The sequence below is a fragment of the Mustela nigripes genome, chromosome 1, assembly GCF_022355385.1.
Source record: "Mustela nigripes isolate SB6536 chromosome 1, MUSNIG.SB6536, whole genome shotgun sequence".
Lineage (NCBI taxonomy): Eukaryota > Metazoa > Chordata > Mammalia > Carnivora > Mustelidae > Mustela > Mustela nigripes.
The window spans coordinates 214,297,666-214,310,832 of record NC_081557.1 but is presented as its reverse complement, the minus strand read 5'-3'; the positions used below and the strand labels follow the sequence as shown (position 1 = coordinate 214,310,832).

At 42.4% G+C, this 13,167-nt stretch overlaps 1 protein-coding gene and 1 non-coding gene across 14 annotated transcripts in view; one reads left to right on the top strand and one right to left on the bottom strand.

Moving 5' to 3' along the window:
- PROM1 (prominin 1) overlaps window positions 1-13,167 on the top strand; it is a 134,979-nt gene that overhangs the window by 87,087 nt on the left and 34,725 nt on the right. For all 13 annotated transcript variants that reach the window (XM_059381297.1, XM_059381253.1, XM_059381323.1 and 10 more), the window contains 4 exons: window positions 2,420-2,540; window positions 4,641-4,704; window positions 6,014-6,103; window positions 11,559-11,776. In XM_059381297.1, coding sequence (XP_059237280.1) covers window positions 2,420-2,540; window positions 4,641-4,704; window positions 6,014-6,103; window positions 11,559-11,776 — 493 coding nt within the window. The remainder of the gene's footprint in view (window positions 1-2,419; window positions 2,541-4,640; window positions 4,705-6,013; window positions 6,104-11,558; window positions 11,777-13,167) is intronic.
- On the bottom strand, window positions 9,204-9,392 carry LOC132008504 (U2 spliceosomal RNA). Its single transcript, XR_009401652.1, has one exon. It is a non-coding gene; the product is annotated as a U2 spliceosomal RNA (small nuclear RNA).

Genomic DNA, 13,167 nt, shown 5'->3' with positions numbered 1-13,167 from the left:
CCCCCTGCTTGATATGCTGTGGTGGGGCAGGTGTCTTCAGGTGGTGGCCCTGACTCATCATGAGGTGGAATGTTTGAAACTGGGCAATGCAAATAAAGCTTCAGGTGCGTTGCTGCAAGCCAACTTTTTCTCTTCTTCTGTTAACGCTACTCCAAAGTCATTTGACCTTATTCTTCATGAGCCCATCATTGAGTAACTATTATTTTTATGGTATATTGACTATCTGGTAAATACCAAAGCTGACTTAAGAATGGCAAAGATGGATTGTAAGGTGGTGGTTCCAAATGGCACAGACTATTGTTAATGTCCATTGTTTTTTTAATTACTATCAACGTGAACCCAAATTTTAACAAATGTTCTTCGAGGGGCTCGAGCTATGGTTCAGTGGGTTAAGCATCTGCCTCCAGCTCAGGTCCTGGGATCATGTCCTACATCGGGCTCCCTACTCAGTGGGGAGCCTGCTTCTCCCTCTACCCCTCACTCCTGCTTTTGCTCTCTCTCCCTGCCATGTTCTCGGTCTCTCCCAAATAAATAAATAAAATCTTTAAAAATAAATAAAGTAAAAAAGTTCTTGGAGACCTTGTGGACATCCAGGAACCCCTCTCCTTTACAGTTCGAGAAGTACTTATCAAATTTAATTTTCAGTTGTGCAATACCAGCCAAAGCTCACAGAAGGAAAATGACTTTCTCAAGCTCCCATCTTGTGAGTTAGAGGCAGCAGTGGGGTTAGAACCCACGTCTTATATTCCTACCTTAAGTCACATTCCATTCCATGGCAACTTGTTAACCATAAGAACTATTGTTCAAGAGTGTGTGTTACAGACTTTTTTTTTTTATTATTAGTTTTGAAAACCTAATGTACCCATGTAATACTGCAATGGGAAAATAGGTTTGAGACCAGCAATGAACCAATGCAGCTTGGAATGAACCATGGCTGTAAATAGGGCAAATGACTATCCCCATTTCCCGACTGAGGAGTTGCCTGGGAGTAAGTTTGTCTAAATTGCAAAACTTTGTTATAGAGCCTATTCACACTTTCCATTGGATGGTTACAAACGAACAATTTTGTCATTAATTTCTGTAGGTTAAATACCGTTGTCCGAAGTTTAGGTGATTCCTTGCTGCCATCTAGTGGCTAAATCCAGAAGGGCTTTGGTATTTAGCAATTTTCTTTTTTCTTTTCTTTTTTTTTTTTTAAAGATTTTGTTTATTTTATTTATTTATTTGACAGACAGAGATCACAAGTAGGCAGAGAGGCAGGGAGAGAGAGAGAGAGAGGAGGAAGCAGGCTCTCCGTGGAGCAGACAGCCCGATGTGGGGCTCGATCCCAGGACACTGGGAACATGACCCGAGCCGAAGGCAGAGGCTTTAACCCACTGAGCCACCCAGGCGCCCCGGTATTTAACAATTTTCAACGTAACATTTTAACATTGGAAGGCTTTGACACAAAAACAAACCAACTGGTCAAATTAATTTAGTAACTACTTAACAGTAAGAGAGCCTTTAAAATGATCAAATGTAGACATTTTAGATGGTTTGGAAACTGTGTTTTTATTTTTCACGTAGAATAACTTGTCATACAAGATGCCTAATAACTTGTCATACAAGATGCCTTTCACGGTGTTTTTGAAAATCTTTATTGAAATATATTTTATGTAGAGAAGAGTTTCCATATCATAAGTACGTGGGCATCAATTTGAATAATGTGAGCACACCGATGATGTCATTAGCCATTCCTCCTCAAGTACAACACTGACTTTTAGCACCATTGGTTTCTTGATTTTGTACATTATACAAAATAGATCGATACAGTGTGTGTGCTACTGTTCGCAGCATCTCATTTGTCAGTTTAACGCTGAAGTAACTCACCTGGACGATAAAAAAAAGTAATAAGGACAATTAGAGGGAGCAAAAAATGTTAGGAAGCCCAAACCATCCTCATCATATTGGTATTTTTCCTGATAGTCTTCTTTGAAGGGAGCAGAGGTATGCACACAGGCTGTGTTTGTGTGCATGCTGAGCAAGACGGTGTGCACCCACATTTCCAAGTGTGCAGGAATGACGCCCTGTTGCACACACAGCCTTATGAGCCTTGCTCCTTTTGTTCCCTCCACCCATTTAGTGGGAACATTGTTCCATTTGTAAGATTCATATCCAACAGAACAATATATATTAAATGAATGTGTGTCTCCTGTGAGAGGGCTGAGTCCCATGCTGTGGTCCACATGTTGGGTGATGGGATCTTGGCAGAAAGGCTGCAGCCGTGGGAGGGGGCCAGGTGTGGGGGAAGGTCCGGCCATCCTGGGGGGTCCCACGCAGGACACAGCTCCCCTTGTATCTGCAGAGCTGCTCTGTGCCTGGCCAGAAGACCACACGTCATGTAATAAATGTCCTTCCTTCTCTTTTCCATTTCTGGCAGTGTGGGTATCATCTATGGCTTTGTGGCCAACCACCACCTGAGGACCCAGATTGAAAAGACTCGGAAGTTGGCAGACAGCAACTTGAAAGACTTGAGAACCTTCCTGAATGGAACGCCAGCGGTAAAAACCACAATGACACCTGGTGTTTGGGGACTTTCTGAGTCCCTGTATATATCTGGCATCTCATTTGGACTTCTAGAAGCCCAGTAAATCAGTGCAGACAGGTGCTACATTTTAATTTTGTAGATGAAGCAATAAAGGCCCAGTGAGTGATGTTTAAAATGACATTTTAAAAAATTTTAGAAAATGACAAACATGTCATTTCAGAACAGGTGTCATTATTTTATTACTTTATTTTAAGGTATAACATAAAATTATAGTATTTATTACATAACTGCTCAACTACTTTATGGGTCTCGTGATTTTTTTTTTTAAAGAAAAATCTTTAGGTGCCATTGTCCTTTCTTCTTGGCAATATAGTTAACTATGCGTGGTTTACATGAAGTTACTCTTGTCATGAGACAAGAGTTTCAAGAGTTTCCTGCTTTATAAACACCCATTTGCTCCTATTTGCATAGATGCGTAGAAATCCTTGGGAAGGGGATACACACACTCGTGCCCACATACACGCATACAAAAAACACAGAAGTTGTTTTTGGGAGAAGGGGAGCAGTATGGCTGGATGGCACATTTTTCCGTATCCCAGAAGCATGTGATGTCTTGCCTGTAGAAAATATTGTTTTTTAAAATACCTAAGTAGAAACCAGCCCAAATAATTGATGCTGAGCTCATAGGTACCAGTATGAGGAGAAAAATGCCTTCCTGTTCAATTCCCTAATCAGATTTCACCAGAATCCATGGGCCTTTCCACACAGAGATGTACTCTTCTAGGTTTGTTATATTCTAAACAATGCTAACATATTAGGTATTGTACCAGTTTTTAAAAACGGGTTTGGAACTAAAAGAGCAAAAACTGCAAGCATTTTTTATTTTTTTTAATCTTGAGGTTAGAGAAGCTAATTTTATTCATAGCTTTATAAGAGGGAAATAAGAAGCATGAATAAATTTGTGAATAAATTTGTAAATAAATCTGTGAATAAATTTTCCTATTTTTTTAGCCACCATTCTAAAGACTTCAAAGTAAAACTTTTTTCCTAAAAAGGTGGCAACATTATATATAGCAGTCATGGCTGGTGAACTTTGGGATTGCTTTCAGAATCTTGGAAGAATTGTAAATTGTCATAACTTTGGGAGAAACTTATCTAGCTCAAAATAAATGAAGAGGTCTAATAAATGTATAAAAAATGGGCAGAATGTGCATTAATTTAATGAGGACATATAATTGGCCCAAACATAATAACTATTTAACCTTACTCAAGTAGTTGGAAAAATGAAAATTTAAATACTAGTGTACATTTTCACTGAGGGGATTGGCAATGGTTATTCAGCCAACGGTAACACCCAGTGTCGCGGAGGGTGTGGGGAAGCAGGTCCGCTAGGGCCCAGAAGACTGGAGGGTAAGCAGCATCTTCGGAGGCCAGCTCAGTAGTGACCACTGAGTAAAATGGCTGGTCTTAATGCAGTAGATTACAAATGGCCTCGAGTTCTTTTTAGTCCCTTGCTTGAAGAGATGAATCTCTTTCCAACCCCTTAATCTGGTCCATGCCTGTGATTTGCTTTGATAAGAAGAATGCAGTGGGTGTGACCTTGAGCTAGCTCTGACCTCACGCTTCAAGAGACCTCACAGTATTCATTTTTGCTCTCTTGCTACTGAGAGAGAATGGTGTGAAAACACTCAGGCTGGCCACTTAGAAGATGAGAGGACACAGCCTGCGGCCAGACACCCTGAATGTGCCTCATCTCCTCTGATTTCAGAAGCTAAGCAGGGTTGGGCCTGGTTAGGACTTGGGTGGGAAAAGATGAGACGCCATGTCAGGGGAGGGGCCTGTTTGTCCCCAGCCCCGCCCCCCCCCCTCGCCCCCCGACTCTCCACAGGACCAATGCACAGAATCAGGAGAAATTAGAAATCCTATTTCCCAAGCCAAGAAGTTTTGGAGTATTAAGAAGTCTGGGTATCAGAAAATATAAATATCTCTAGGAACCTGCTTTCTTTTTAAAATGTTCTGATTCAAGATGGTTTTTGTTAGATCTCTTTATTGTGGCTTTGGACTTTAGAAGAGTTTCATGCTTCTTTTTTTTTTTTTTTTTTTTTTTTTTAAGCAAATCAACTATGTGCTGAGCCAGTATGCAACCACAAAGAAAAAGGCATTCTCGGATCTGGATAGTGAGTAAAACTTAAAGTTGCCCCAACTTCATTTGTTGGTTTGTTGGTTTATTGGTTGTTTGGTTGGTTTTGGCTAGAAGAGACTCTGGTCATCTCCCATCAAACATGAGCTAAGTGATCAATATGCCATTTCTACAACTTCTGCATCAAAGCTGGGGCAAAGTAGAACAATTCCCTAGAGTTATGGACAATTTGCAGTTTGTTACCCAATGAGTAAAATCCAACCTTTATGGTAAGAATGCTTTTGCTTTCCTGTGGCCCTGTGCTTGTTCTGCCTTCCCCAGGTGATGAGGGAAATGGGTCTCTGTCAGATTCAGGGTCACGGATGGAGCTGGGCTCCCCAGAGAAGCCAGTGAGCTTCAGAAATTGGGGTCGGTCAGTGCTGCCCCTGCAGGCCTCCGAGGAGGTTCCACACAGCCTCCCTCAGTGGTTCTCCCCCAGGGGCTGTTTTGCCTTCAAGCAACATCTGGCAACACCTGGAGATATTGTGGTTGTCCCAACAGGTGAGGGTGGGGACAGTGCTGCCCGCCTGCTTGGATAGAGGCCAGCGAGGCTTCCAAACACCCTACAACGCATAGGACAGCCCCCACCATGAAGAATTATCCAGCTCGAAACATCCATAAATGTCATTGTTGGGAAGCCCTGGCCTCACTGAAGAGATCAGAGACACACGGCTCTACTTTATAAACCCTGAGTTTCTAAGGTTTCCCGCTACCCAGGAACTGAGTGTTCCTGTGAATACTCTTGTATTCTGAAATGGCATAAAGCAAAGAACGATTACTATCAATCTATGTGGAAATACCCTGGAGCGTTCCCAGACCCCAAAGTCACCTGTCTTAGGCTTTCCTGAAACCACAGGACACATCCTGCGAATGGATGCACACAGTAGCTGGAGACAAGCCCAGAGGCTCCGGGACGCAGCAAGGAGCTCATGCCCTCCACCCTGAGACGCTGGGTGTGATTCCTGGGGAAGGCGCTGGGGGGCGCCACTCTCGCTGTCTCTGTATGGGCTCATCTCCCTGCAAAATCATCAGGGGTCACCTGTAGGATTAAAAACCCAGCCTGTGTTGATTGCTTTTTTTCTTGGGGGACTGAGTGCTGGTGTGGAAACTTTGAACAGCGTGGAGAAATCTCCCCCAAGAATCAACACCTAAACGAGGTCGAGGAGGAAAAGGGTGTTTTCAGGGCAAGAGAGACCCCACATGACTTTCCAAGGGGGACATCCTGCAGAGGAAGGAAAACATGGGTTAAGGGATGAGGACTTCCTTGGAGCCTACTCTCACAGCCCTTTCTGCTTCCTTGCATTTAGATATTAAGCCATTGCTAGGAGGTGGGATTCACGAACAGCTAAGACCCAAAGTCACGCCCGTGCTTGATGATATCAAGGCCATGGCGGAAGGTAAGCATTACTCCAGAAATGGGCGAGAGTGGGATCCCAGTTTGTGTAAAAGAGGTTGTACTAATGGTCTCCAAATCCTTTGAAATAATAACAGCAGCATTTGCTAGGAGCCTGCCACCTGTTTTTGTAAAGACCGTTATTGGAGGGCAGCTGTGTTCTTCGGTGAGGGGGCATCTCACAGCAGAGCTCAATATTTGCAGCAGGGACCCTGTGGCCCACAAACCCTGAAGTATTTACCATCTGTCCCCTTACAGAAAAAGCTTATTGACACTTGCTACAGAAGATGAGTAGCCTCGAGAATTTTAGGTCTTTGGGGGTCTATTGGTTATGCTTTCCTTTTTCCTGGAAAGAACAACTTTGGGAAAAGAGGAATCTGTAGAGATATCTTAAGATACCACAGTCTGTGATCTAAGGGAGCAGATGTACTGATTTTAAGAAACTACATGTTCAATTGCAGTGAAAAAATAAGACTGTGAGCCCCTTCCAAATGTGGAGATGTCTGTGCTAAGTGTTTGGTAGAGAGGACCTTCATCTGTGTCTTACATTTGTCATCCTTCCACTGTGAATTCTTCCATGAGCCAGGATTCCCAAGAAGACAGGCCACAAAGGAAGGGCATGTGTTGAAGTTGGAAAGTTATGCTCATTCCTTTTGACATTCTTCCCTGCCATTCACCACCCCCCCTTAGAGTTCAAAGACATGAAAACAGGATGACATGCAGAACAGGCCAGGAGTTGGTAAGATTCATTTTAACCAACTGATTAGTCTTTCCTTGCTCTTCTCCTTGACCCTCCAACTGAAGGCATGTGCTCCACTGTGGGTGCTGCTTAGATGCCTCCCTGACACCTGCTTCCCTGGTCATGAGCCACGTCCTTCCAGTGCAAGGAAACTGAGGCCCAGAGAAGGATGTGATTGTAAACACCCATGTCCCCTTCCTTCCTTCCTTGCATACCTGGCCCCTTCCCATGCTTCCAGTCACATCCCATGTCAACCCTCCAACCCCCAAACCTTCCTTTCCAAGCTATGAATCTCAGCCTTTATTCTACCATAGGTCTCTGCAGGCATAATTCTCTCTCAGATCCCTGTCCTGCACATGCTTCCTTGACCTACTGATTTGTTCATTTCTTAATTCCCCTAGCTTATGTTTGGAGACACCCAACACAGTATCTGGCTCAGAGAAAATTATCATTTCTTGAGTGAATAAAGGCCCACAGACCTTATCTTCATTTTCTAAGTGTAGAATACTGTAACTTTGCTGGTGATGGAGGCGAAAACAGATTACATTCTTTCATAGTCCTGCTTCAGTCGCTAGGCAACTCCTTTTGACTACAAGCATCCTGATCTTTTAATGTGTTGTAGTCATTTGATTTTTTTTTTAGTTACCCTTAATGTGCTCTGTGTATATATCTACCTATTTAAATCAGATTATAGTTGTTTTTATTTGCTTTGGGAATTTTGCTGATGATTCTTAGAGGTCTTTTGGAGGTGCCATTGATGTGATATCAATACCAAAGACCCTTTAAGTGGCTTAAACAACAGGAAATATATCATATATGACAAGATATTGGAGGTATGGCAGTTCCAAAGTTAGCTGCTTTGGAGATTTGACAACATTGTCAAGGAGCCCTTCGCCCCCTGCCCCATCCTATGGTTAGCAGGAGGTATTACTTAACCAACCACCAGGAACAGACAATGAAAGGAGATGGGTTCCTGGTTGCTGCTCATCCCCTCACTGGGAGAATTGTCACTCCTGTAAAATGCTGAACCTTCACTTCCCACATCTTTGGCATAGCTTTTGATGATTATCCTCTGTGTCCCCTCATCATAGCTTCGTGTGTTTGCATTTACCAGTGGGTTCCTGATTTGGGCTGGCTCTGTGACCTTTACAATCAAATATCTCCCATCATCTCTCTTCTCTTTGAAACATCTCTTGAATAATTATGTGTCATTTCCCCAACACATATAGAAAATCTGTTTCTATCTGGTTTTCAACTAAGTGGATTGTTTGCTCATATAACTGACACTGGTGGCTTCAGGTAAGGCTTGATCTAGTGGTGAGATTTTTTTTTTTCCACCCAGTAGAGATGTAGACATTCTCTACAATGTCTGTATCATTCTAATGCAAACTCCCCTTATAATTGCAAGAGGGCTGACACTAGTCACATTGCTCCTCTTCCTCAACCAGATTTCCCTCCATTTGGGGCATTCGGGGTTCCACAGCCATCTTTGGACCAGTGGTACACAGGGGAAATGGATAAGTGGGAAGTGGGACCCATGTTATCTAAACACAGTTTTGCTGCATCTCAATAGACAATGACATGACTTCTGAGATGTCAACCAACAAAGTCCACAGCAAGTGTTTGTAGAAATCATCAGCCATAAAGTAATATTTAGAGTGTTGAGGGCCTAGGAGTATTGAAGGTATGCCACGTACATTTCCTAAACCCTATTCAGAGTCATAAGAGTTCTGTGTGATTGGTATAGTCACTTCCATTTTACCAACTCAAGACAGTAAGGCTCAGAGATCATGTAACTTGTCCAAGACCAGGTAGCTGGGGAGTGGTAGAATTAGGATTCAGATGCAGGTCTAACTATAAAGCCTGTGGGGCTTGGTCCACACTAGATGGAACTTAGGTCCCAACACCACTGGAGAGTGTTAAGATGTAGGGTGCTTTTGGTGCCATGCATGGCAAGACAGCAGAGAGTAACTTTGGAGGAGGAGTTAGAAATCTAGAGTTCAGGTGCTGGTGTGGCCATGGAAGGATGTTCAGCATTTGGAAAATTGGTCTTTGGAGTTCTCTAGCTCCAAAATTATGTAATGGCAAATTCTTTCCAAAAATATATGAATAATGCAATGTGATTGTTGTGTACCTTTACTTTTGGCCATTTTTACTGTTTGGATTATAGTTTCCTTTGAATTAAAGGCCATTAAAACAGATTTTATTGCTCCCTTCAGTGCTTCCTGCATTAGTTTTAAAGTTTTATTGTTTTTTTTTAAGCAGGCTAAACACGTTATAGTTTAGCCTCTGGTGTTGCCAAAGTGTCTTATACTATGCTTAATAAACTGACATGACTTTTTTTTTTTTTTTTTTTTTTGTCCTTGACGGGACCACCATTCCTGGAGGTACTTCAATGCCAGGTCGATGTGTGGAGTGGATGGAGTAAACTCATTCCATCCCCCTGCTCCAAAAATCCATTTAATATATTGTCCTTAGATAGAGGACATATCAGATATTAAATTGATAAGAACAGATACTGCACTGGATCTTAGCCAAAAGGCTGAGAATCAATGCTTTGACAACTTTTTTTGCTAAAAATTCTTTGCAGCCTTACATGTTTAGTGGCTTTGGAGATAGCAGAAACATGCAAATTCATCTGTGTTAATCTTTTTTGAGCTGCAGATCAGGAACTACAAAGGAAATGTGCTATGAGCTGGTAAAAATGTTAATTAACTAAAATTCAGAATCTAAAATATTTTTCCACTGACTTCAGATACATAATATATGTGATCTTGCTAAGTCTGGAATGACTCCCAGAGTTGTAACCCAGTAGGTATTTTATAGACATAAAATACTTTGAAGGCTTTGGAAAAAATGTATATTTATTACCTCTGAGTCTTTCTTAGGACATGATGGAATAGTACACATAACCCAGAATGTCTGCAGACTGTACTTAAATGGACACACGTATTCTGGGCCATCAATTTATTTTATCACCCATCATTCTAGGTTGTTGTTGTTTGTCTCTTGCCTTAAAATACCTTCTCTTAAAATGGAAAGGACTCTGAGAGGTAAACCACATTAAAATGTGAGGTGTGTGTTGTGTGATGGGAGGCATATTTTGGCACACTCTTTTGCATCCTGTCTGTGTTTTTAGTTGCAACCCTGTTCTTTGTTTCTTGTTTTTGCTATGGTAGATGTTCATTGACCCTCTAATATGAGCCCATGCTTTGCTGATAATCCTGGGAGGTAAGTGCAAGAGATGCAACTACTGACTCCCAGAGTGGCTCTTTGACAAAGTCTTAAATACTGCTGTATCTCCAATGCTGTTAAGACATGACTGGACCAAAATTCAAGAGAAAAGATCGAAGCAGATGTGAAGATTTTATATCTAAGCCAGGTGACAAAATTTGGGGCCAATGGCCATACGGTCTACTGCTGGAAGCCTCCCCAGGTCTCAGGGTAAATCATCAGAGCTGGGTTGTGGTGCCATCTTGGGTGAGCAGACCTGTTAAGACACAGCCGAGAATTATAGACTCTCCTAAGAACCAAGAGATGACCCAACCAGCTTCCTAATTTACAGATGAGAAAACCGAGATCCGCAGAGGTGAAATAGTTTGCCAAAGATGCTATCACAAGGTGTTTGCGGAATTGGGATAAGACCTCTGGTGAGATCCCACAACACAATGCATTAAAGTGTGTGTGTGCATGTGTGTGTGTGTGCACATGGTTTTCTCACTCAAGTTGTATGTGGTTGCCAGGGAAGGTTGGGGAAAGCAGTTTTTAAGGGCATTCACATTTTCGCTTGCAACACCCAAGTGTGGCTTGATGCTCTGCCATCTGTTCTGTGAGCCTGCTGGCTTAGGAGAAGAGCAGTGCCCTCTGTTTAAATTTCACATTTTTTACTCCTGTGGCTTTAAGTCATTGTAGAAAAGGGTTGTAATTCACAACCTCCCTGGTCATGAATACATAGTTCTACACCTCAGAAAAATTGGGAAGATAGCAAACAATTATCAAGGATCTCCTAGTATAAGAATGTGTCCTGGGCTGGGAGTCTCCCCAAATAGAACAGATGGACTCGATGACATCACGGAATCTGTCTGAGCATTCTGATGCCCACATGCAAGGATGAATGTGGTGGTGGTTTCACCATGCTCAGATGAGGAAATCACTAAAGAACTTTCAGGAATCGGTTTCTGGTGACCAGCAAGTGGCAAGGAAGGGATCTGTACCCAGACCCGCCTGAACCCCAAATCATACTCTTCACCTGCTACTCTGTGTAATTCCAGCTCTCTGAATATCCGTCGCTGAGATGTGTCTGGGTGTGATCAGTTTTGATGTGGTTAAAGCCGCTCAGGGTTGAAGATGCTAGCTTTTTAGGGCTGGCCTCTTCAAGACTGGGCGATGCTAGGGGAGTGACATCTTTTCCTACCATGACTGTTCCAGTGGCGGCCAGTGAATGCAGCAACTCAGTGTCCCCGTTGCATTCCTGGGCTTGTTCTTACTCCTTTTTCTTGTCCGAAGAGCCCTGAGGTCGGAAAGCTGAGCCGGCTGGAGTAGCTGGCCAAGGAGGCCAACAGTGTCCCTGTATTCCCCTAGAGGGCTCCTCCCCTGGTTGCCTCCCAATGTCTGTTATAAGTCCATCTCCAGTTCCCTGAAGGTTCCTTGTAGATGAAAACGAGTTTCCACTGCCTGCCTGGTGGGTGCTTCTGTTCTGAAACTAGGTGTGTCCCCACAGCAATCAAGGAGACCAGAGAAGCCTTGTTGAATGTGAACAACACTTTAAAGGAGCTGAAGAGGTCAACTGCACAACTTAACACCAGCCTCAGTGATGTGAAAAGGAACGTGGAGCAGTCACTCAGTGACCCCATGTGCTCTGTCCCGCCAGTGGCTACCACTTGCAACAACATCAGAATGTCTCTCGACCAGCTGGAGGACAATACCAACCTGGGCCAGGTGAGGAGGTGACCTTGATACAGGGCAGTGCCATTGGGACCCCTGTCAGATGAACGGCGGCCTGGGTCTCTGTCGGTGTCCTGATCACCACATTGGCACAGCTGTGGCCAGGCAGAAGGAAAAATGGGAAACCCTTCCTTTCTTAAGTGTTCTCTGCAGTTCATTTGGTGGAACCTACCAGAATGAATTCAGCTTTAAAAAGAAAAAAGGAAGCAAGATGTGTTTTTGTAGACCTTTAAAAAAAAAAATAGTTTGAAATGACATGCCTAGTATATTAACCACATATGCCTAAATATAAGGTAATTCCCCATATTCCAAAGAGAAAATTCAGTGGAAAAAAGAAGGAATTTGGAGCAACTTGAATATACAAAGTCCTGAGATACAGATAAAATAAAGTCTCCTAATGATTTTTAATGTATGAAGATAGTGGTATATACACACCACTCTTTTTAATAAAATATTTTAATATGATTATACTCTTCACACCTTTCTATCTCATGGGCCAACGTTATGCACATTCTTCACCTTCAGTCTCCACGTGTATGTATGAGTTATGCATATCACTGTGGTCACCAGTGCACAGTCTTTCAGAGACTGGGATCTTCCCTTGCATTTAAAATGTATAGGATTGAGTCTTCTGGGAGTGACTTTTTATTTTGATGTCCTTTCAAACATGCAGAAAATTTGCAAGAACGGTGCAGGGAACTCTTGTCCACACCCTTTACCCAGACACACCAGTTGCCAACCTTTTGCTCCGTTTGCTTCATCATCTGTTTATCCATCTGTGTATCTACCAACTACTCATATTGTCATTTTTGCATAAAATACTGTCATTTGTATACTGTCATTTTATAAAATATTGTGCATTTTGTGTTTTTCTCAATCACTTGTCAGTAAGTTGCAGGTGATGTGTCCTCTTATCCCTAAATATTTCAGTGCCTTTCCTAACTGTACACAAACTTTATTATACGGTTCTCAAAATTGGGACATGTAATGCTGACCCAAACTCCATCTAGTCCATGGTTTATATTCCAATTTTCCTAAAAAATCTGACTATACAGCTGTTTTTCTTTCTCCGGTCTAAGGGCCAGTCCAGAGTCATACATGGTCTTTAGTTGTCATGTATGTTTAGTTCCTTCAATCTGGAACAGTCTTCCACTGTTATCTTTTTTGTTTGTTTGTTTTTTAAATTTTTTACCTATTTATTTATTTATTTATTTATTTGAATACTTAGGGACCATGCCAGACAGGGAGCTTGAACTCATGACCCTGAGGTTGAGAGTCACATGGTCTTACCGACTGAGCCAACAAGGCACCCCTCCACCTGTTTTCTTCTTTTTTGACATTGATATTTTTGAAGACTATAGGCCATTTATTTTATAGAAGGACCT